The 25,802-nt window shown below is 38.1% G+C and overlaps 1 protein-coding gene across 5 annotated transcripts in view; it reads left to right on the top strand.

The window, feature by feature from the left end:
* GLRA2 (glycine receptor alpha 2) overlaps positions 1 to 25,802 on the top strand; it is a 232,155-nt gene that overhangs the window by 69,490 nt on the left and 136,863 nt on the right. For all 5 annotated transcript variants that reach the window (XM_010375483.2, XM_010375487.2, XM_010375486.2 and 2 more), the window contains 3 exons: positions 13,545 to 13,627; positions 16,342 to 16,479; positions 18,207 to 18,421. In XM_010375483.2, coding sequence (XP_010373785.1) covers positions 13,545 to 13,627; positions 16,342 to 16,479; positions 18,207 to 18,421 — 436 coding nt within the window. The remainder of the gene's footprint in view (positions 1 to 13,544; positions 13,628 to 16,341; positions 16,480 to 18,206; positions 18,422 to 25,802) is intronic.

Below are 25,802 nucleotides of genomic sequence, written 5' to 3'. Positions count from 1 at the left end.
TCCTCATTTACTTCAACCCAAGTCCAAAGATACAAACACACACAATTCATGTTGCAGCAGAGGGCATCATTTCATGCTTTTTTTTATGGCTGCATAGTATTCTATGGTATATATGTACCACATTTTCTTTAATCTACCATTGATGGGCAGCTAGGCTGGTTCCATGTCTGCTATTGTGGATAGTGCTGTGATGAACATACAACTTCATGTGTCTTTTTGTAGAACAATTTATTTTCCTTGGGGTATACACCCAGGAATGGGATTGCTGGGTCAAATAGTATCTCTGTTTTAAGTTATTTGAGAAGTCTCCAAACTACTTTCCACAGCGCCTGAACTAATTTACATTCCCACCAACAGTTTGCTTTTCTCTGCAGCCTTGCAGCATCTGTTGCTTTTTGACTTTTTGATAATAGCCATTCTGACTGGTGTGAGATAGTATCTCATTGTGGTTTTGATTTGCATTTCTCTAATGACCAGTGATGATGAACATTTTCTCATATGTTTGTTGACCACTTGTATGTCTTCTTTTGAGAAGTGTCTGTTCATGTCCTTTGCCTATTTTTAATGGGGCTATTTGTTTTTTGCTTATTGATTGGCTTAACTTCCTTATAGATTCTGGATACTAGGCTTTTATCAGATGCATAGTTTGTGAACATTTTCTTCTATTCTGTAACTTGTCTGTTTACTCTATTGATAATTTCTTTTGCTGTGAAGAAGCTCTTTGGTTTAATTAAGTCCCATTGGCAACTTTTATTTTTGTTGCAGTTGCTTTTGGGGACTTATCCAAAAATTCTTTTCCAAGGCCAGTGTCAAGAATGGTGTCTCCTAGGTATCTGTCTAGGATTTTTTTTTTTTTTTCTTTTGAGACAACGTCCCGCTCTGTCACCCAGGCTGGAGTGCAGTGGTGTGATCTTGGCTCACTGACAACTCTGCTCCCAGGTACAAGTGATTTTCCTGCCTCAGCTTGCCAAGTAGCTTGGATCACATGTGCATGCCACCATGCTCAACTAATTTTTGTAGTTTTAGTAGAGACGGGGTTTCCCCATGTTGGCCAGGCTGGTCTCGAACTCCCGACCTCAAGTGATCTGCCTGCCTCAGCCTCCCAAAATGTTGGGATTACAGGGATGAGCCACTGTGCTCGGCCCTGTCTAGGATTTTTATAGTTTGAGGCCAGACACAAATCTGTAATCCATCTTGAGTTAATTTTTGTAGATGGTAAAAGATGGTGGTCCAGTTTCATTCTTCTGCATATGGCTAGCTAGTCATTCCAGCACCATTTTTTGGAAAAAGGAGTCCTTTCCCCAGCTTGTTTTGTCAGCTTTGTCAAAGATCCGCTGGTTGTGTGTGGCTTTATTTCTGGGTTCTCTATTCTGTTCCATTGGTCTATGTGTCTGTTTTTGTACCAGTACCATGTTGTTTTTATTACTGTAGCCTTATAGTACAGCTTGAACTTCGGTAGTGTGATGCCTCCAGCTTTGTTCTTTTTGCTTAGGATTGCTTTGGTTATCTGTGCTCTTTTTTGGTTCTGTATGAATTTTAGAATAGTTTTTTTTTCTAATTGTGTGAAAAATGACATTGTTAGGAATAGCATTGAATCTTGAAATTGCTTTGGGCAGTATGACCATTTTATTGATATTGATTCTTCAAATTTATGAGCATGGGTTGTTTTTCCATTTATTTGTGTCATCTCTGATTTCTTTCAGCAGTGTTTTGTAGTTCTTCTTGTAGAGATCTTTCTCCTCCTTGGTTAGATGTATTCCTAAGTATTTCATTTTTTTGTAGTTATTACAAATGGTATTGTGTTCTTAATTTTACTCTCAGCTTGAATGTTATTGGTGTATAGAAATGCTACTGATTTTTGTACATTGATTTTTGTGTCCTAAAATTGTACTAAAGTCATTTATCAATTCAGGAGCCTTTTGGCTGAGTCTTTAGGGGTGTCTAGATATAGAATCATATCATTAGCTAAGAGAAATAGTTTCAGTTCCTTTCTTTCTATTTAGATGCCTTTTATTTCCTTCTCTTGCCTGATTGCTCTGGCTAGGACTTCCAGTACTATGTTTAATAGGAGTGGTGAGAGAGGACATCCTTGTCTTGTTCCAGTTCTCAAGGGGAATGCTTCCAGCTTTTGCCACCCAGTATGATGTTGACTGTGGGTTTGTCATAGATTGCTCTTATTATTTTGAGGGATGTTCATTTGATCTCTAGTCTGTTGGTGGTTGTTATCATGAAAGGATTTTGAATTTTATCAAAAGATTTTTCTGTGTCTATTGGGATGATCATATGGTTTTGCTTGAACCTTGCTCAAAATATATGCATATATTGGCAGGGCGTGGTGACTCATGCCTGTAATCCCAGCACTTTGGGAGGCTGAAGTGGGTGGATCACGAAGTCAGGAGATCGAGACCATCCTGGCCAACATGGTGAAACCCCATCTCTACTAAAAAAAAAACGTACAAAAATTAGCTGGGCATAGTGGCGGGCGCCTGTAGTCCCAGCTACTCAGGAAGCTGAGGCAGGAGAATCACTGGAACCCAGGAGGCGGAGGCTGCAGTGAGCAGAGATCACACCACTGCACTCCAGCCTGGGCAAAGAGCGAGACTCTATCTCAAAAAAAAAAAAAAAAAAAAAAACATATATATATATATATATATATGCATATTTTGTGCATTAGGTTATTTAAGCTATTTTTTTGTTTGTTTGTTTGTTTGTTTAGAGGAAGAGGTTCTTATCTTTATTAAAGAAGCTATGACCCTCCAACTATTAAGAGCTTTGTTTCCAGATTTACTGCATGCCTCCAGAATGGGTATGCCTAAAGGTGAAGTTATTAAGAAAATATTGTTTGCTTTCAGTGTGTTATTAAACTGACCAGTTATCTGGGGGCCTCATGCTACCCTCTAATAAACCATAAATAATTATAAAATTGCCCCTCAACAATAGCACCCCATATCACCAAAGCATCTGTTGACCTCATCATCAACCTTTATCTGACCTAAAACTTATTCCTTTATGGCACTGGAGGTGATTTGCTTGTTAATCCCTTTTGATTCTATTTGCAATTCTGGGTGTTGATAATTCAGTATTCTGCCTTCCCAGTAGTACTTGAGTTGTAATAGAGAACCCTTGGGAATTGACATGCTTTTCCCTGATGATAGATTACAGGCACCACTGAGAGTAGGTACAGTGCAGATTTCTAGACAGACATCCAACGGTGTTCCTCCAAACAATCTTGTCTAATGACCAACTCTAACCACATACATAGAAGGCTAGCTTTTCTCACATGGCCTCCCATCCTTGACTGATCCTATAGTCTGATGCAAGAACTTCAAAAGATTCTAACTTTAGTTATAAATTTTTTTATGGCATAGGGAATAAGGACATTCTCTATTTAGATGTCAGAGCCAAAAATAAAATGCACAATGAACTGAGACCTGCCTTAAATGTTACCAGTAGTGTTGCTTTGATTACCTTACTCTCAATTTTGATGAGACATGTAAGCCCACATTTTCTATTAGAAGGCAGCTATGAAAAACTATGATTTCTTTTCCCTGTGCATATTTGGACCATTATTTATCCTTATGTGCTATAATCCAGGCAAAATTACATTCTCATTTTCTAACTCTGTGTCCAAATCCTCATTAGTATTGTGACTTGACTTAATGAAGTAATTAATGTCTGTAACATAAGCGCCCACATCAGAATTAAGCAGTCTTCAGAGAAGTGCTGGGAAATGCCATGGAAACCACAATGATTCCATTCTTCCTAGAGGCGAGCAAGGTTGGGAGGTGGGAAGCCGGGCATGCACATATGCTAGTGGATTCAGCAGGAGCTGTGGTGCGGAGGGGCTATTTTTGGAGAGGGTCCCTTTACAAAGGTATGGCTGAGGGTGGAAGTATGAAGGTCCAGAAAGTGTGTTGTATATATGACAGACTCTCATAAAGTATGGAAAGCTTTGTTGAGCTCCTGCTCAGGTTAGAAATACACAAACACTATGGGACCTAATATCAATTCAGACACAACAGAGTAAGGCTCTTGTATTAGTCAGGGTTCCCTAGAGGGACAGAACTAAAAGTTACATACGTTTATGAAAGGGAGTTTATTAAGGAGAACTGACTGACTCACACCATCACAAGGGAAAGTCCCATGACAGGCCGTCTGCAAGTTGAGGAGCAAGGAAGTCAGCAGTGGATCAGTCTGAGTCCCAAAGCCTCAAAAGTAGGGAAGCTGACAGTGCAGCCTTTAGCCTGTGGCCAAAGGCCCAAGAGCCCCTGGCAAACCACTGGTGTGAGCCCAAGAGTCCAAAAGCTGAAGACTTGGAGTCTGATGTTCGAAGGCAGGAAACATCCAGCACAGGAGAAAGATGAAGACCAGAAGACTCAGCAAGTTGGTTCTTCCATCTTCTCCTGCCTGCTTTATTCCAGCCGTGCTGGCAGCTGATTAGATGGTGCCCAGCCAGACTGAGGGTGGGTCTGCCTCTCCCAGTCCACTGACTCAAATGTTAATCTCTTTTGGCAACGCCCTCATAGACATACCCAGGAACAATACTTTGCATCCTTCAATCCAATCAAGTTGACACTCAGTATTAACCATTACAGATCTTATGCTTGTTTGGAGGAAAAGAGAGACTTGATCAATGAAATACATGGCAGTTAGCATGACCACTTGTCCTTAACTGTTTACCTGACTGGATTATCAATAGCAACCAGTAGGTTTTTAGGAAGGTTACCTCTTCCATTTAGAGGTAACTTTCCATTTCATTAACATTAATCAGAGTTTGCTCTTCAGGCAATGGTACAAAGAGCAGAATACTGAGAAGATGGCTCAGGGCATTGTGATCTCCACACTTCCTTTCATCATTTACTATATCTCCCAGGATCATAGAACAGCCTCTCCAGCCCCATAAGTTTATCATTCTGGGTCTCAGTTTCCTCTATAAAATGAGACTGAACCAGGGACTTAGACCAAGTATGAGGCTCCTTCTAGCACTATTATAAGTTTTTAACTCAAAATGACCTCCCTCTCCTTCCCAAACCACAAAACACTTTCCCGATGAGTAAGTAAGAGTGCATTCTTCATGTCCCTTAGGGCTTGAGTCAGCAGAGGAGATTCGGAATTTCAAGTTGCCTGTCTTAAACTACTTGGATCTTTGAACCCTTTTCTCCCCAATTAAATATACAACTCCTGAGAAGAGGAACCTGATTTTGGAGTAGGTTAGGGAGGATTGGACTACCTGTAATTGAAGAGGCAGCGCTAAAATATTCAACGTGGCTGGGCACAGTGACTCACACCTGCAATCTTAGCACTTGGGAGGCTGAGGAGGGTGTATCACTTTAGCTCAGGAGATGGAGACAAGCCTGAGCAACATGGCAAAGTCCCATCCCTACAAAAAATACAAAAAAAAAGACTAGCTGGGACTGGTGGTGTGTGCCTGTAGTCCCAGCTACTTAGGGGGCTAAGGCAGGAGGATCGCTTGAGCCCAGGAAGTCGAGGCTGTAGTGAGCCAAGATCATGCCACTGCACTACAGCCTTGGTGACAAAGTGAGACTCTGTCTCAAAAAAAGAAAAATTCAACATATAGTTTATACAATGACAAATACTCAGTACCAAGTGCCCTGAGGAATTTTCCAGTCGCAAACTAGATCATTTGTACCCTCTAATTCAATCACCAGGAATATCTGTGAATTATTATTTTAGAATATGTTCATGAATCATGGGTTTATATACGTTTAGACAATTACACAAAGATGGTTGGCTGGGAAAATAATTGACTGACTATTTAGACTAAAGGCATCATGTGGTAGATTTGAGCCAGCAGAGCTGAGGAGTTAGTCCGCTGTTATTACTCATCACCTGAACTTTCTCATGGCAGAAAGCCAAAGGAAAACCAGAGGTCCTGGTGAGGCTGCTCAACTTACATTAATGTGGGCTTCTATCTGGTCCACACTGCTACTTTTGTAAGGTTTCCTGGATGGCATTAATACCAAAATAAACATGCATAATATCACCATGGCTCTTATGAAACATATGAATTACTTTAGTGCATTCTCATAGCACATAATCCAAAGGAAAAGGTACTTTATTTTAAAATGGAAAAAAAAAATGTGTCCATCTGTGTGTCTCAGCAGTCTCTCCAACAAGTTTCTTCTCGCTTGTGGCATTTAAAATTACAAACTAACATCTGTATCAAAGAGGATACAATATTTATCATTGGACAGTCATTGAAAATTATTAAGTACATATACGAATACAATTATATGAAGTTCCACATGAGACATACTCTCAGAGCAAAACCATCTCATTTCTGATTGATTGGTTATTTCAAATGACAATAAAACAACGGTTTTATTTGATGTTTCATTTTAGTATGGGTATTTTGCTAAACTTGAGCAGTCAGATGAAGGATAGAAAGCAAAATGTACACTAGGGGATTAAAGACAGAATTCTATTGGGGTGGGACAAATGTCAGTTCTGAGGGTCAGGAATACTTGGATTCAAATCCAATTTTACTAAGTGACCATAAAAAGTCATTTAACCTTTCTTTGACCTGCAGTTTTCCTCAGTTCCAGATTCATAATAAATGTTCAATGAATGTCTTAATTATCCCTGAGTTTACTGTAGGATAAAAGGGAATAAGTAAGGGTGACAATGCCCCTTACCTTCCTTAACACATACGTATGGACGTACTTGTACTATTCAGGCTCCACTCACTTTCCACACTTAGTCCAAAGCAGATGGATACTCTCCTTGCCTTGAGTTTCCTCTTTTTGGGAGACATGTAGCTTATAACAGAGGTGACAGTTGCATCTACTTTCAGATAATAGTTTAGCTGATGCTGTTCCTCCCCTTTAGCTGCTTGTTAAAAGCAAACCGAGGAATTATGCTTGGTTTCAAAGTGTTATCCAATCAAGGATGGACCATCCTATCATCTGACCAGAACTCCATTCTCTCTCCAACCTTTGCCACCAGAAACAGTGGTCAGTAAGTATCCACCAGTTACCACAATGGAAGTCTTTTTAATGCAGCAAAATACCAGCCAGGTAACACAATTTTACTCTCAGTTGTCAACAAGTACGAGGTTACTTTGGTTTTCTCAAAACCATATCTGCAGTTCATAAGTGTGCTTACACATGTTCTCTTTCCCCTTTTTTTAAAAAGTAAAATAAAACATTTTAAAAATTGCTACATTGTACAGTAACTTTCTCTTTTTCTTCACCTCCATGCCACTATTAAATATAATACTAGACACATAGTGACAATGAAAAAGGCAGTTCTCATTTATTTTAATGTGCAGGCTACATTTTACCTTCACCAATGTTTGGATATATAAATAAATACTAGATGTGAAATGACTTTGAAATGTAAAATGTAATTAAGATGTCAGGGAGTATTGATTATTTAAATCTTTGGTAATTTGAGCTCCTTCCTCTGATGGTGTTCAATTTATCCCTCTTCTATTCAACACCTTCAAAACATTTTCATCCAGGAAATATCAAAGCATTTGGGGAAAATTTTAGCTGCAGATTTATCAGTTGCTCTCCAAGTTGAATCTAATCCACATTTGGACTTAATTAACATGGGCCAACCATATGTGTGCACACTTTCTGAAAGGACCACACACAGATGGGAGCAGATACTGTATTTTTGTCCTTCCCAGCTACTATTGCTCATTGCATATGGGTATTTTCTATGATGCCTTTATGATATTTGGTAAACATGGACCTTCCTGCTCAGCCACTGGGATTTTAGTCAGGGGAGAGGAGAACAGCTAATGAGCCAAGCAGTGTTGCCATTTATCTCCTCCACATCCCAAGGTCAACAGGAAAAAGAAAAAGAAAAAACAGCAAAAGTGCCTATTTGGAATTAATGGAGAGGAAAGCGTCTAACCATACAGCTCAGAACCAACCCGGGGTTTAGGTCCAGCCTTAGACAATATTGAAAAAATGATGTGTCTCTGGTGCCCAGCCACATTTTTCTGAGCCCTGTTTTTCATCTAGTTTCATGTTTCCCTTTGATTTTCTTAGTATGACAGTCTGCCCTTGGAGATATCAATAGGGAATCTGGGAATCTATCAATTCATTTACACAAAGAAGGAAATGAGTAACAGTACTTGAAACACATTTCTCTTCCTAGCTTTGCATCTTAATAGTCAAAGAAGCCTTTAGCTAAATGTTTATTCATTTATTATATATAGCAGCTAAGAGTTGGAAGGTGTTTGAGCAAGGATGTATTGGGACCTTTGTGGAACTCCCAACAATTTATACACCATTAATTTTTCAAACTTTGATTAGGTGGAAAGCCTTCCCAGGTGCAGCCACATCTGTGGCTGCCCATGGACCAGGTGACAAGCTCAGGGCTGGAGTAGGCAGGACTCTCTCTGTGCGTTACATGATGTAAGTTCAAAGTAGCCATTTCATCACAGAGCTTTCAGAAATGGTAAGTTAAAAAATTTCATTCCTTGCCTGCCTAACCAGACTTGGACCAATGCCTTTTGTTTTCTGTGAATAAAGATCCTCATGTGGGTACCTCAGGTTCGATTCAGGAGCATCAAGACATGCTTCTCTGATAGACCGAAAGGGCCCTCTAAGGATCCAGGTCTGTAAGAATAGATAGCCTGCTCTACCCGATCACTGAGAGTGCTTATCTAGGTCCCAAGGGAGTAATTAAAGGTCCTTTATTTGATTCTGTTCAGGTGTGTCTGATTCACATCATCAGAAGGATTAAGTGGGAGAGTTGCAAACAACTTCGAAAAGTTGAATAATAAATTGAAACTATTAGGATATATATCTGCAATTCTGATATTAAGTTGTGATCTCCTTCAAGAGACACACTGTCTTATTTTAGGTGTCTGGTGCCTGGTGCCCAATAAATATTTGCCAAAATATTGCTGAATGGATGTATAATACTACATTACAGCCCAGATGGAGTCCTGCTTAACACCAATCCCTCCACCCTAGGACCTAGAGCTAGTCTTCCCATGTACTCTGTTCTTTATGACCAGTACCATGAGATTTTCTAAAATTTTTGTTGTGGTTCATTCAATGCATGTTGCAGCCACCTCCCTAACTTCTTTTGAAATTTCTTGGTGGCCTATTTTCCAGACATCAGAGACAGTAACCTGATATGCTGCCATCACCCTGAGTAGAGTTCACTGCCTACTTTTGGCCTTTGCATACTGGCATGTGTTAAAAGGCATGATGGTCTTGGCTTCTTCTCTATCTCACCTAGAAACTGTCCTCCTACCCCTCTTAGCAGCTCTCCCAGTTTCCTAGCCACATCTACCATATTCTTGGTTGCCAGTGGACTGATTTTGGCTTCACTGCCCTGACTTAACCAGTATACCTCTCCAATGTGACTGAAGCCCATGATTATCACCCCTAACTTGTATCATTACCCCTAGTCCAATCACTTAGCAGCCTACTTGAGGCTAACTATCCTACCCTAATGTTGAGAGGCTGAGGGAGGAGAATCGCTTGAACCTGGGAGGTGGAGGTTGCAGTGAGCCGAGATCATGCCATTGCACTCCAGCCTGGGTGACAGAGCGAGACTCCATCTCAAAAGGGAAAAAAAAAAAAAAGAAATAATATTTCCCAAAGGAGTGCTACTGTTACTAATTGTAGACCCCTTTCTTAAAACCTTCACCTTTTTGTCTATCACATGAACAGAAATCAAAGTCATCCCTCGGGATATGCTGAAGTAGTACTCCTTAAAATGTGCTCCAGGACACCAGCATTGGTGTAACCTGGGCTGCTTATCAAGAGGGCCTGATAATCTGCCTTGTGACTAAGCCCATCAGACAATGCTTATGCCTACCAGAGACTGAAACCCACTATACTAAAAGATGTTTGATCAGTCAACCAGCCTAGCAGTGTTTTTGATCCCAGTGATTTCCTAATCTTCCCTCCCTCTCTCCATGTGTGGGTTGTATTAATGATGCACTTTTAACTTGACTTCTAACTTGCCCCCAGGCTAATTTCACTTAAGGTCTGGGTGGGTTAAGATGACACTCTTGTTTGATACTTGATGCATCCTGTCAAATCTCCCTGACACTAGAACGTCACATGGTTCAGAAATTTCAAGGTACAACTGGGAGGAAAGATTCAACGGATCAACGTGGTACAGGAAGGCCTTCCTTATGTTCTCAGTGAAAGAGTGGATAGTGTTCTAGGACATTGGATGACAAAGCCCTGTGGAAGCAATAGATGTCTCACCTATCTGCCCAGATTGCCAAGAAGTTCCTATTTTAAGAAGTGTTCCTTGCACTTAAAGTTTTCCTCATATTCAAGAGGGTAAATTTACCTATAAGAGGAAATCCTTCAAGCTGGTTGCCTTCACTTATAGTTTGTAATCACAGAGATGTTGAGCAGGATGGGGATGTTTGTTGGGGGAGGCCCAGAGATTTAGTCAAGATCAAATAGCTCTTTATGGGTAAGCCAGGTCTATCACCCAGGTTTCTGGGCTGCCGGGAGAGGCTGGAGGAGTTTTTAAAACAACAAGCCATGAGAATTCTGGGTGTCTGAGGAAAAATGAAAGGGGTATCCCCGAGCAGGTACAAGGAAACTAAGGTGTCTATGACCAACTCTGCTGACTTCGTAGACAAAGGAGGATAATAAATTGGTAACAGATTATTTTCCTAAGGAGGAAATGTGAAATGTGGTAGTGTGGGAAATAATAAAGGGAATTTGATGTGGATTAAAGCTGTACTCAAATCTAACTTTGGTCACTTACTGGTTTTATGAGTTTGGGAACAAAGCTTAAACTCTGTGAGCTTCCTAGAAAGGAAATTAGAAAAACAAAGAAGAAAAAAAAAAAAAAAAACCACTGAGTTCTCAGCTGAGACAAGATTCAGGGATAGGGTCCTGCTTGTTAGGAATTTCTCTCAGTGGGGTCTCCCATGCTGTTAATAGCTTTGACTCCCAAACTGCAGAGCCCCTCTAGGATAGTTAGATCTGCCACAAAGGCAGCAATAATTGTGTGTGAGACCTCTGCTTCCTGAAGAAATGTGAAAAGGTCGTTTTGCAAAACAATCAAATTCAGCAAGCCTATGATTAGGAATATTAAAGTTGGGTTGTTTCCAATAACAAACCAATATATAGTTGAATTCTGTGATGTTCTTAAAAGAACATGTTCTTTTAAGCTGTGTTCATTTTCATTATTATTATTATTTTTAATTTTTTAAAAGTAAACTTTTCAAAACTATAATTAAATTTCCAGATTTTTTGGTTTTGATTCACTGAAACCAATTATCCACATACCATCTAGTTATTTTCATATAATGAACATTTTTTTAAAGTTTAATTTTAATTTTTTGAATTGAAAATTGACAAATTATAGTTTTATATGTTTATGGGGTACAAAGTGATGTTATGATTTATGAATAGAATGTGGAGTTACTAAATCAAGCAAATTAGCATATCCATTCCCTCAAATACTTATTATTTTTTATGGTGAGAACACTTGAAATTTACTCTCAGCAATTCTGAAATATACAATGCATTATGATTTACTATTTTCACCATGCTATGCAATATATCTCCAAGAAAGAAAAATTTAGTCCTTCTCATTGAGGCTTTGTTTCCTTTTGCAGTGCTATTCGTAATAGCCAAGTTATGAATGAACATATTTTTGTATGATGAAAATATTTATTTCTTCTTTGAAAAATAGAAAAAAATAGATTCTCATTATGGCAATAATAATTTTAAGCTCATGGAGCCTTTTGAATTTTTTTCACCCTTAATAAGGTGCCAGTTCTGGTTTTTTTCTTTCTTTCTTTTTTTACACCGAACCCAGTTTGTAATCTTTTATCCCTCACCTCCTTCCCACCCTTTCCCCTTGAGTCCCCAAAGTCCATTGTGTGATTCTTATGCCTTTGCATCGTCATAGCTTAGCTCCCACTTACGAGTGAGAACATATGATATTTGGTTTTCCATTCCTGAATTACCTCACTTAGAATAATGGTCTCCAATCCCATCCAGGTTGCTGTGAATGCCATTCATTCATTCCTTTTTATGGCTGAGTAGTATTCCATCATATATATGTACCACAGTTTCTTTATCCACTTGTTGATTAATGGGCATTTTGGTTGGTTCCACATTTTTGCAATTGCGAATTGTACTGCTATAAACGTGTGTGCAAGTATCTTCTTCATATAATAACTTCTTTTTCTCTGGTCGGATACCCAGTAGTGGGATTGCTGGAACAAATAATAGTTCTACTTATCTTTCTTTAAGGAATCTCCACACTGTTTTCCACAGTGGTTGTACTAGTTTACATTCCCTGTAGAAAGGTTCCCTTTTCACCACATCCATGCCAACATCTATTATTTGTTTTACTTTGTTTGATTATGGCCATTCTTGCAGGAGTAAGGTGGTGTTGCATGTGGTTTTCATTTGCATTATCCTGATCACTAGTGATGCTGAGCATTTTTTATATGTTTGTTGTCCATTTGTGTATCTTCTTTTGAGAATAGTCTATTCATGACCATAGTCCAGTTTTTGATGGGGTTGTTTGTTTTTTTTCTTGCTAATTTGTTTGAGTTTATTGTACATTCTGGATATTAGTCCTTTGTCAGATGGATAGATTGTGAAGATTTTCTCCCACTCTGTGGGTTGTCTGTTTACTCTGCTGACTGTTCCTTTTGCCATGCAAAATAAACAAAAACATAAAGTAGGGGAAGGACACCCTATTCAACAAATGGTGCTGGGATAATTGGCAAGCCACATGTAGGAGAATGAAACTGGATCCTCAGCTCTCACCTTATACAAAAATCAATTCAAGATGAATCAAGGACTTAAATCTAAGACCTAAAACTATAAATATTCTAGAAGATAACATTGGAAAAACCCTTCTAGACATTGGCTTAGGCAAGGATTTCATGACTGAGAACCCAAAAACAAATGCAATAAAAACCAAGATAAATACGTGGGACTTAATTAAATAAACCATCATCTTTAAATGGGTTTTTCTAGCTCAAGAACTACTTGCTCCAGAATTATCAAAATTCTAGAATAAATGCTAAAATATATTGTTAACCTATCCATGTAGTAAATGAGAAGACTGTGGAGTTAAGCATTTGTCCATTTGATGTAAGAAGAACTAGCACTTACCATGATCAGTCATACTTATTACATCATTTCTGTCCTTGAAACAAAGTTCAAGGTATAATTCTAAAATAGTATAAACTTTATATCTTTTGGACATTAGTGTGGGTAAGAGTCTATTGTTCTTGTTAAGTAATATCTCAGTGGTCTTGTTTATTCTAGTACAAAGCTGAGAACCACCATTTTTGGGGAAGGAGGGAGAATCAGAGGCTGGAAGATGAAAAATAGAGAGTAAGAGGTTATGATGAAATACTACAATATTTTTTAAAAATTATCATCAATGACTGTTCTTCATTTTAAAAACAAAAAGCACTGCCCTGAGTTGGAGCTTAGATTTCATTATTTGAATCAATGTCACTTTGCTTAATGCCAAGCGTCTTTTGTTTGTTTCTCAACAAGTGGACTTCTTAGATTTAAAAATGGTTTTTAATTGTTTTGTTTGCTAAGACTCACCTTGACCCTATCCTGTCCCATGGACTTGAAGAACTTTCCGATGGATGTCCAGACCTGTACGATGCAGCTGGAGAGTTGTAAGTCACCACTGTTGAAATGACTCCCTGCTTATTTTAACCAATGACCTGGTTCTTTCAGTATGTGATTAAAGAGAAAGGACCCTTATGACTCATTCCCTATATACTGACCAACCCCCAACATCCTAATGGAAAGACAAACCAAAGTGTGTGTGTGCGTGTGTGTGTGTCATACAAAATCTCATTATCAATACAGCATAGACAACCTTTCAAAGTAAAATGCAAAATAACTTTCCTTTGTCCCCCCTCAACCCCGCAAAATAGCCTGATTTAGTAAGCTTTTCATTGAAATGAAAATGTCTCCTGGGAAAATTAAAATTATTAGTCATTAAATTTTTATAGTGAATCACTCTTTAATCAGAAAATTGAATTTCTTTCCATCTTATGCCCGTATAGACCATCACCCCAAAAGGAATTCTGGCAGGATGGGATAATTGCTTTGAGAACAAGACATAAGGACCTTGGCCAGAGGAAGATGTAAGAATAAGGGGCATGAGATGAGATGGAATAAGATAGAATAAGAGGCATTTCTCTTAGATAAGCAGTGGATACACAAAACCATGATGAAGCAAGTAGAAAAAGGCCATCTACTTTGTCCCCTTTATTACCTAACCCTGATGCCACTAAAATCTTTGACATGTGTCACCATAAGTTGCTGATGCCTCCAAGGTAACAGGATTTTCAGTTAAGAGACATGAATTTCTTTCTGGCTTGGTCTATCTGTTTCTCTGTTTGTAAAATGCAGAGAATAATAAGTGCCACTGACCTACATGGATGTTAGGAGATTTAATGAGGCAGGGGCAAGGAAATACTTTTAACTTCTTGGTTTAGAAAAATAATATGTGTAAAAAGACTTATCTATTATTTAAAAAGAGGTAGTGACAGGGTTGGTTTCATTCTGATCATTTAAAATCACTATGGATTTTCCTTGAAACATCCCAGAGAAATAAACAAAATGATGAAACCTCTTTAAGAAGTTGTCATAGATAAAATGAAAATTTCTGATTTAAAATAGGCCTTATATATTTTTTTCCTTATCGCTCCTTCTCTTGAGAAGAAAGCTGAGAAAAACATTTTCTTACATAACGATTCCATCTTTCTATTTTCTCTACTGCTCCAAAATCTCCCCTGACTCAACCCAACACTTTTATTTTTTCTGTAAAACAGTAGCCATAGCTGTCAACTGATGCTCATCCAAGGCTTAGAAAATTTGAATTAGTAAATAAGCTCAGTCCTGGCATGAATAATGAAATCAAAGAAACATCATGTTTACCACTAACTTTGGATGTGAAGGGTGGGAATTATAATTTTTTTCCTTTTCTATCCCATTATTACTTTCTTCATCCCTACCTCCTTACCTCTGCTGTCTTCCCCATGCTGGGGCTTCAGGGTGACTGACAAGAACTTTTATTGTGGTGGCCAACGAGAAGCTTAACAGACAAGAACATGGGGTATTTTGTGAGCTTAGAGTACTATTTGCTGGAGGTTTCCAAGGTGTACCCATACAAATAGGGTTTGCCATTCTCTTTGAGGATCATCAGTGCTTGTATAGGGCTTCTTTGTATCTCCTTGCTTTCAATGTTCTTCTTCTTCTTTTTTTTTTTTTTTTTTTTTTGGCTTTGTGTTGAAAAGGTAGTCCAAAGAAACAGGAAAGTAGATTACAATTAAACTTGCCATTGATTTCTGGGTAGCTTTGGTGAGTCACTATCTTGCAGTAAATAAGAATAAGAATCCATAAACTTAAAAAAAAATGCTGAGGTTTTTGACCAGCCAAGACCTCACATAACATCCTCTGTCCTCATCACTCTTATTTGAAAAGTTCAAATATTACAAAGGGAGAAGGTAGAGAAATGGTGCATGAAAGAAGAGTAGGCTTCATTTCTAGGGTAGACAAAGATCCAGAAACAATTGACAGATGATGACCTAGCTAGCAGGAGCCTGGAGACTAAGAGCTAACTTTGGATTACCAAACTGATAACAATCTTATTTTGGATGATTTGAGTTATATAACAATATGATTTTTCATAATAGGTAATCTGTTTTACTTCATATTAATAATTGTGACGAGTGGGCCCATTTAGCAAGACACTAGCACAAACGAATATTCTTAATTTGCATATTCCACAATTTCCTCTTAGGTTACCTGCCAATAGTCTTCCCCATTTGCTAAAGTAGAAGGACTTTAACATAAGCTTTCTGAATGCAAAGCTAATAGACCCTAGGAGAAGGGCCAAGTCTGCAACGGGAATATTTTAGGCAGGCCCGTGATGAATTCATTCTCATTTAAAAAAAGAATGGTTTTCATTTGAAGTACTAAGACGGGCACTGTGGATTGGATTGTCTTATTGAATTGCCAAAGCCTCAGCTCTTGCAAGTAAAGACAATCTTCAAAGGATTTTTATGTTTGTTTACTTGTTTGTTCTTCAGAAAGAGTTAGTGAATAAAAAGGCAGAAATCAATAAACTTTTTAGATTCCATTCTTTCATTACACAGAAAAAAAATCCATCCATAAGTAGCTTTCTGTCTTAAATTTCTTTGGCTCCAATGACACAGAGTTGTAGTGATGATTGCAGCTCTTTTGTTAAGAATGCTGTTGAACTGACTGAGCATATGTCCGCTTTAGATGGTTTCCTTGTTTGTTTCTTTACATGGGTAGACTTTCAAGCTTTCTTGGAAAGCCATATTCAGTTTTCACTATGATTTCTTTACCTCAGTTGGGTACACGATGAATGACCTGATATTTGAGTGGTTAAGCGATGGTCCAGTGCAAGTTGCTGAAGGATTGACCCTGCCCCAGTTTATTTTGAAAGAAGAGAAGGAACTTGGCTACTGCACAAAGCACTACAACACTGGTAAGTGTTGTTGTTGTTTTTTTTTTTAGCTGTTAAACACAAGTGAGCTCCATTTGCAGCTTGGAGTATATATCTCATTACTTTAATTGCTGCATATTTACCAGGCAAATAGACCTATGTGGCATGGACCTGATTTGACTCAAAACTCCCTCAACAGATAAGATTCCTATACTCTCTGGAATAGGTCAGCAAACACAAGAGGTAATTCCTCCAGAACATAGAGAGAAGGAGAGAGGATTTAGGATCTTTTGCTGTTCCCTAGCTGACCATCTGTTGTCAAATGAGTCTGGGGAAAGGTGTGGAAAACCTCATTAGTGGTGCAAAAAACACGAATTCTGGCTCCTTTCTGGCATCCGCTCTTGCCATTGGATGCTTAGGTAAATTTGCACCCTCTGCCTTACTGTCTTAGTGCCTAGTGGAAAAGAGGGACAATAACACAGGTCTTCGTAAACCCAGAAATAGAGCTGTTGTGTTCTTCAGTCCTAGATAGTAATAGAAGTTTGGATGAAAGTCAGCTGGCAGGAATTCAGCTGGCTCTAAAGTCATGTGTTATCAATAGTACTGACAGACACATGGGGCTGGGGGACAGGTGGTGGAGGAAGAACTTGAGGTGGTAGCCACAAATAGGCATCTGTTGTTTTCTGGAAGATTTTACCTGTCCAGAAAAGTTGATGGTTTTTCCCAAGAAAAACTATGGTGTTCAATACCATGCAAGCTGATCATGGAGAGACAACCAAGACATGATGGTTTGTCCAGTAACTGATCTAGGTCCCTTGCTGGGGAAAACAATTTATGCACACTTGTTCCAGCGGCCAACAGTGATACTTATGAAGTAACCAAAACCTGATTCCAAGGAGTTTTTTTTTTTTTCTGACCAAGAAGGATTCAACCCTATGTCTTGTAATCTGTATGGAATAAGCAAAATTACCTTCTGGGGTTCTAACTCCAAGTCAATTAAGGAGAAAAAAAGTGGGAAGGGGTAGGAATATCTATCTCTTAAATGTTAAAAGTTTTAATGCCTTTATATGACCTCCTTTTTACAGGGAAAGAAACAATGTACGTAGTTCCTAGGCATATGCTAAATGTACTGAAGCAATTACCCAGAAGGCTAGGAAATTTTTACAATGACTAGATTATACACTGGCTTATACAAATGTACATTTTTCTCTTGCTATTAATAACACAATGATAGATACACAGTTCTTTAAATACTTCGTAGTTTTATGTAAACTGTACTTCTTTGGAGGAAATGGCTTCAACTATTACACAGTGTATGTCGTGTGTTACGTATTATATGCTATATAGTATATGCTATTGATATAATATACTATATATTACATATAACCCCACAAAATTTGAATATTTTATTTCCACTGGTAATTTTCTGTCAGTCTTGTAAATTCTGAAGCTCTGTCTAAAACAATCAAGCTGCAGCAAGCACAGATTTTAAAAATTAAATATGCCTTATGGTTTTGGTCCAGTGACTCTTTAGATCACACATTCTCACACTATTATTATCACTATTATTGCACAGTAATTATTTCTATTAATGGTTCAGTTGGAGAAGAGTTGAATTGGTTATGTAGGGTGAACATTTTGTGCAATCTTCCAAATCCATCTGCAGTAGTCTTTTTTTTTTTTTTTTTTTTTTTTTTAAACAACGTGGGATAGTGGAATTGGAAATCTAAATTCAGACTAGACTTTAAATGATCATTTACTCCTTCTAGGAAAGTTTACCTGCATTGAGGTCAAGTTTCATCTGGAACGCCAAATGGGATATTATTTGATCCAGATGTACATCCCAAGCCTGCTTATAGTAATTTTGTCCTGGGTTTCCTTTTGGATAAACATGGATGCAGCTCCTGCCAGGGTCGCACTGGGCATCACCACAGTCTTAACGATGACCACCCAGAGTTCAGGCTCCAGGGCATCTCTGCCAAAGGTAAGAAATCTTGCTTGATAACATTTGACATGAAAGGTTCTCAAAGGTCTTGTGGGCTGGAGAGTTCTGTGAGGACAGAAATGTTGGCCACTCTATGACACTGTCGTAGATAAGAATGCAATAAGAGGACAAAAAGCTGAGTTTGAGAGAATCAGGGATCTGGGAACATGGGGAACCCTCAAAATCATATCATTTAGAGGAAAGGGAAATCAGTATTGAGAGTGAAGAGAAATGAGTAGAGGCGGAAACATGGCTTAGAGATTCTAGAAAGCCCTTGAGTGCTTTTGACCTCGGTTGTTTATGAGCCATGAAGCGTGCAAGAATTGGAGTAAGACTGATGCAACTTAGGCCATATTTTCAAGTATTTATTGGTGAAACTATTGCAATTCATATGTTCAATGAAGTCATTTATAGTAATAAAAATTTGAATTAGGCTCCTGGAAATTTACACAGAAGAGCCATATCAATGAATATATGTAAGAAATTAATGTACAGTATTAGGGTACAGCAATCTGATATATGAAACATTGCTATGCCTTAATTTCCTTTAATGGCTGATATGCTACTATTTTTGAGGGACACAGTTACCTAGAGAAGGAACAGTAGAGTCATCCAAAATGGTGAAAATTCCTAGAACTGTGGCATGGTGACAGAGGAGTGTGGGATCGATATCAGGGACATATAGACATTTTGTAGCACCTCAAATAATAATCCATAAGTGGCTGTGTAATCTATTTTTATAAAAAGCAGGCCATCTGCATTTGTAAGTATTGCTTAAGCAAGTAATGATAAATGTCCCACTTTTGAAATGCTCTAGCGCCCCATAAGTGTGCCTTTGTGTGCTTCCCCATTCCACTGAGTACAATGAGCCATTGGCTTCAATTTTCCAGAATATGAGTTCAATTTAGGATTCAGTGTACATTGTCTCATACTGGTTGATCAGTATCTCCAAAATGCATTTCAGGAAAATAACGAAGATGTAATCCCATATTTTTGCTAGCTTGAGTTTATGTTTGGTTGTGCTGAATTTGACATAATAAGAAATGTTAGACCATGTTCCACATTATTTCCCATGTCCAGAATATAAGATGACATATGGAGGAGGTCTGTGGTTATAATAGAGGTGGGCTGAATACTGGAGAAATATTTACACAACTTATTAAGTCCCATGCCTCCAAAGATAAACATTAGGTTTTATATGGTCATGGAGAAAGGAATAGAGATATCTCTAATACTTTTTTATCTTCTAGAGTAACAAATAGTGTAATGTACCTGTATTATTTTTCTATTGGAATACAGATGTCAGAAATACAGCTTTTTTAATCTGTATAATCAAAAATCAATTTTACCTAATAGCACTTTTAATCCACTCTGTGCCCCTCCTAAACAGGTCATTTGCTTATTTCTTATTAGTTATTAGCTACTGCCATTACTGCATGCCATGCCATTAAACCTCAGGATGTACAAACATATATTTTACAATTTAATAGACAGCTAAAATACTGGTGACAAATTGTAAGCATGTAACGTCAAAATATAAGACATTTAGCCTCCAACTGTTCATTGCTATGAAAAGAGTAGTCATTTATCTCAAAATGGGAGTTTGAGTTTTTATAAATTTGTTACTCATTTTATAAAGCTGTTATGATTCTGCATCAATGGTCAAAACTCTTGCTAAATAAATGGTCACTGATCAGTGATCTTTGTATGTAGAGGCAATCAGGAACTCAGATAAACCAAAAGAGAGTATAATCAAAAATCATTTTATACTTAGCTCTGAACTCATGGTGGTTATCCTTTTGCCACCATTACGTTTATCTTCCTCCATGTACTTTTCTTATGCTGTTATTAAACATGGTTGGCTTTCAACTGACCATGAGGAAATGTAACTTATGTAGATGATGGTGTGAAACAAATATGGGATAAAAAGTGAGTCATGGAAAATAAAAATTGGTCATACAGTTACTTATACATGTGCATTCATGTAAATACTCATTTTAATTTATAAACACGGCAATCCCTGACCAGATGCTCCACTGTGGTGATTGTACAGTTCCTGCAGGGCCTCCTTCAATGCCCTGTACAGAGTACACATGCACATTACACTTTAAAAGTAAGATGTTTGTTATAGAAAAGATAGAAAACACAGAAAACATGACTAACGTTAACCAACCATTAAATAACTGTTGTTAAGATTTCGGTGTATTTTCTTTGAGTCTTTTTTTCTGTGTGCATTTATGGGCAAGCCCACTCACATGCACACAAAGAAAACTGAGATCAAACTTTTACACCATCTTAGATATTTAGAGTTTTCTTTTTTGCTTTTGTAAGTATGATAATTATAAGTACATTTGCATAAGAGTGTTTGTAGCCCACTGTGTTCTAGATAACATATACATAGTTTTTAATTTTTAAAAACTTTCAATGAGAAAAAAGAAGGGACTGAGCATGTTTAGAGTGAATGAGGGAAGATCTATGAGAAGATATTTGATGGGATATATGTTCTATGCAGGCAAGAACTTTGTCTTGTTCATTCTGTTAACTTCAACACCTAGAACAGTATGTGGCTTAGACTAGACAACCAATACATCCTCACTGGACGGATAATTTAATGAACAGCCATGTTCTCCCATGTGAGGCCATGTTGAAGACATTAGGTTGGTGCAAAAGTAATTGTGGCTTTTGTCATTAACAGTAATGGCAAATATTGCAATTACTTTCGTACCAACCTAGTAGATTAGACTTGAAGCAGAATCCGTGGGTAAAAGTTATACAGAAAAGTATTTGAGTTTTAATGTACAGAAGAATCTCATAATAATATGACATGTACTATAAAGGACTGGAATTTCTCTACAGTATGTCTCCCTTTCCAAAAATTCTCAAGCAGACTTTGCGAAGTTAAGAATATATGAACAAATTTACAAGAAAGAAAGAAAAAAAAACAACCCCATCAAAAAATGGGCAAAGGACAGAATAGACACTTCTTAAAAGAAGAGATTTATGCAACCAACAGACATATGAAAAAATGCTCATCATCACTGGTCATTAGAGAAATACAAATCAAAACCACAATGAAATACCATCTCATGCCAGTTAGAATGGCGATCATTAAAAAGTCAGGAAACAACAGGTGCTGGAGAGGTTGTGGAAAAATAGGAATGCTTTTACAGTGTTCGTGGGAGTGTAAATTAGTTCAACCATTGTGGAAGACAGTGTGACGATTACTCAAGGATCTAGAACTGGAAATACCATTTGACCCAGCGATCCCATTACGGGGCATATACCCAAAGGATTATAAATCATTCTATGATAAAGACACATGCACACGTATGTTTATTGCGGCACTACTCATGATAGCAAAGACTTGGAACCAACCCAAATGTCCATCAGTGATAGACTGGATTAAGAAAATGTGGCACATATACACCATGGCATACTATGTAGCCATAAAAAAGGATGAGTTCATATCCTTTGCAGGGACATGTATAAAGCTGGAAACCATCATTCTTAGCAAACTAACACAGGAACATAAAACCAAACACCGCATGTTCTCACTCACAAGTCAGGGTTGAACAATGAGAATACATAGACACAGGGAGGGGAACATCACACACTGGGGCCTGTCGGGGGCTGGGGGGTGGCTAGGGGAAGGATAACATTAGGAGAAATACCTAGTGTAGATGATGGGTTGATGGGTGCAGCAAACCACCATGGCACATGTATACCTATGTAACAAAACTGCACGTTCTGCACATGTAACCCAGAACTTAAAGTATAATAATAAAAAAAAAATGAACAAAGACATATTTTGAAACATACGCAGGCCTTGATCTAAATCTTAGAGCCTTTACTTCACTCAACCTCTCTAAGTTTGTTTCATCATTTCTAAAATGAGAACATGATTATCTACCCCTTAAAAAATTAAATGAGGGTGAGATGAAGCAGTACTTTTATAAATTGTTTAGCCCACGTTTTCTACATCATTGGTATTCAACTCATTCTGGTTATTTTTATTGTTACTGTTCCCTGTCCATAATGTAGTAGAAAAGACTGCTCCATTGGATGAGAAGTTATATTAGAAAATGCATAAAGGGCCTTATGAATAGAAGATGTCCTGTTCTTTGGATGGCTCACTATTCACTTATAGTTGTACTGTCAGATTACCCAAAGTTTGTCATATGTGTGTGTGTACATGATACAATTGGTCCTCCATATCTGCAGGTTCTGCATTTGCAGATTCAACAAACCATTGATCAAAAATATTTTTTAAAAAAAGCAAAACAACAATAAAAATAATGCAACTAAAATAACCAGTACAGCATAACAACTATACAATATTTGCATTGTATTGGGTATTATAAGTAATCTAGAGATGATTTAAAGTATATGGGAGGATGTGCATAGGTTATATGCAAATAATACTCCATTTTATATAAGGGACTTGAGCATCCACAGATTTTCGTATTTGCAAAGGTCCTAGAACCAATTCCCTGTGGATACCAAGGGGCAACTATGTATGTATGCACAAATACACACATGTGTGTTTTTTACAGATAGTTGATTAAATGGGTTAAGCTCCAGAGGGTCTGAACAAGATACGACTCAATTTTTCCCCACTCACTGCCATTAAATACCCTCACTTGGCTATGTCTTCTCTGCCCCTGGAGGATTCTATAGATTCTCAGTACTATACGCTATGCTATTACACCTGGAATGTACAAATGTGTATTTTTCAATTTAATAGACAGCTAACATATCAGGGACAAATACCTTAGGATAGTCTATTATCAGACTTTAAAAAAATTATCTAGTCTGAAACAAAATTTCAGTCTCATGTACAATTCAATGCTCTTTTCTTCCCTTGCTGCATGCTCAGGCCTGACTTTTGCCTTGAAAATGTACAGTGATGTGCAGCACATTGTCTGTTCCTTCACAGTTCCTCCCCTGTATTTCCAACTTTTTTCCTCACTCATGTTGCTGACTTCACCATTGTTGAGGGCTGAGGGTAATGGGAAAGATGGAGGAAAGTCGCATGTGACCGACGCTGTGGTATACTATTAGTGCCTTCTCTAATGGCAAGCCCCCAAATGCTGGATTTCTTGCGAGGTGAACTTGAGTTTTTTGGAGTTCCCGGGGCATCCCACATACTACACCATTTCCAGATGAATAATGTACTCTCTGGGTGATGTCTTATCATCTCCTCTTAGCTATCACCTCCTAACAGCATATCCCATGCAACTTCTTACTCCTCAGGTCCCCTTCCTCAAGAAGATAGCCCTCCTGGTTGACGTGTTTTCCAGATGACTCACATTTGGCTATCTTCCACACCATTTATTAGGCTCACTAAGAACTTGTGCATTATTGCCTTGCTAAATGATAGAAATGCAACTTAACCAACTGCTAATCTTTCTGCTTTCACCCTACTATCATGGGTATTCCAGCTAACCTACTGCCTTCAAAATTCATTCAGGTAAGAAACAGATATTGGTGTTCACATTTTCATATAAAACCCAAATGACTAAGGACAAATGAGAGATTCTCTTAAGAACTCTGATCCAGGGGCAACTTGTTGGAATTTCAGCAGCTTACCAAATATATGGCATACGGAAGAGATACCCGTCTTTTCTCTTACAGGGGTGGGTATAAGCCACCTTCTACCCATCTTTAGGAGAATAGGGAGAATGCCACAGCACTGTCAACATCCACAAATTCCATTACTTCAATTAATGTTTTCAAATGTCTGGTTTTCTGTAATAATACAGGGTGTTGGATGTTAGAGTCTCTAGACAGCATTTTCTGTCTTCTAGAAAGTCCTGAATCTGACATGTATATGTGCAGTGTCTCCCTTTAGTGTAAGGCTTTACTAAAAATGCTGAGGCAGTAAGAATATCCTATTCCCATACTGTTACACATATAAATATACACTCTCAATTTTAGACTTTTATCCCTATGAGGGCAAGGACTTCATTGATCATGGAAATGTTCATGTACCCACCCCTCAGCATAACACCTGGTTCACAGTAGGTGCTCAGTAAAGAGTAAATCAGTGAATAAATGAACAGTTTTGAAAATACTTGTAATCAAGGGATATTCCCAGTATAATTCAATTGATGATTCATCCATCCATTTATTTATTCAACTAACACTTATTGAATGTTTTATCTGTGCCATGCATTCTTTTAGGGGTCAAAGATAAAACACAGCCGCTACCCTTAGGGGCTTATAATCTGCTAGGCCAGAGATAGGCATTTGGAGTGGTGATTATTCAACAATGTACAGTATAAAGATATATGAAATAGGATGCCTAATCTATTAAGTGAAGGAGGGAGGAATAGGTGGGTGAAGAAGGGAGAGAAGAGAGGGGGAGGGAGCAAAGGAAGTAGAGAGAGCAGGAGCAGACTTAGGAAAATGGCCTGAAGGAGGGAGCCTGAGCTGAATAGGAGGCATATTAAGTAGGTGAACTAGGAGGAGGTAAAGGGCATTCCAGGCAATGAGGACCTTCTACTCATAATATTTGGGCTACACTTTTAAAATAAGTCTTTCTAGAAGAAAATCTGGGCACATTTCAAACATGCTTCACACATTTTAAACAAGTTTTCAAGTAAGAAACTTGTGTTTATTGGTCCCAAGTTAATTTCCTACCTTCCTGCCAACCAATACTTTTTGTGTTTTTGTTCTTGATTTTTTGTTTTTCAGAAGTTCAATCTCTTCTCTAAATACAGGAAAATCAAATACCAGCATGATAAGTGTTTCATCGGTATCTTCCCCTTTGAAGCTATAAAATTGGTTTTTAAACATACATCTCTGCCAACCCCCAAGAAGCTATTGTGCTGGCAATACTTCTTTTAACCGTTTAGAGCATAAAGCCTCTAGTGGCAGACTAAAGGCTGCGTGTTGTCTTTCCCACCCTCAGAAAAGTATGAGGATGAATTGAATGGAAGATGGAAGACTGAGACATCCGGCAGGCTTTGCATATGGCAAAACAAGATTAAACGATTATTTTCCTTTACTCCATGTTTGTTATCATAGCTAGATGATTTATAGCCACTCCTAAGTGTGTCTTGAGTCCTCATTTGTGGCTGAAGCCCAGAGACTATAGAAGTGAAAGCAAACACTGAGATAGCTAGAATGACCTAGGTGTGCAGATGACTCTGACAGGTCCAGAAGCAAGGATCCAGAGGCATTGTCTTTCACCATTATTAACTGGGATGGCCTATTTCCTATATAAGGAAATTTCTCCTTACTTTTCAGCCATCTGGTCAACTAAGACCAGCTGGACCATTTCAAGCAGCTGACAAACCCAGGACATGCTTGGAATTTAAAACGAAAGAGGCCATACATAGTTTTGCCACATTTGGTCTTGCTTTATTCCCCCTACCAG

The sequence above is a fragment of the Rhinopithecus roxellana genome, chromosome 7 (assembly GCF_007565055.1).
Source record: "Rhinopithecus roxellana isolate Shanxi Qingling chromosome 7, ASM756505v1, whole genome shotgun sequence".
Taxonomy (NCBI): Eukaryota; Metazoa; Chordata; class Mammalia; order Primates; family Cercopithecidae; genus Rhinopithecus; species Rhinopithecus roxellana.
This window is presented reverse-complemented; position numbering and strand designations above follow the sequence as displayed.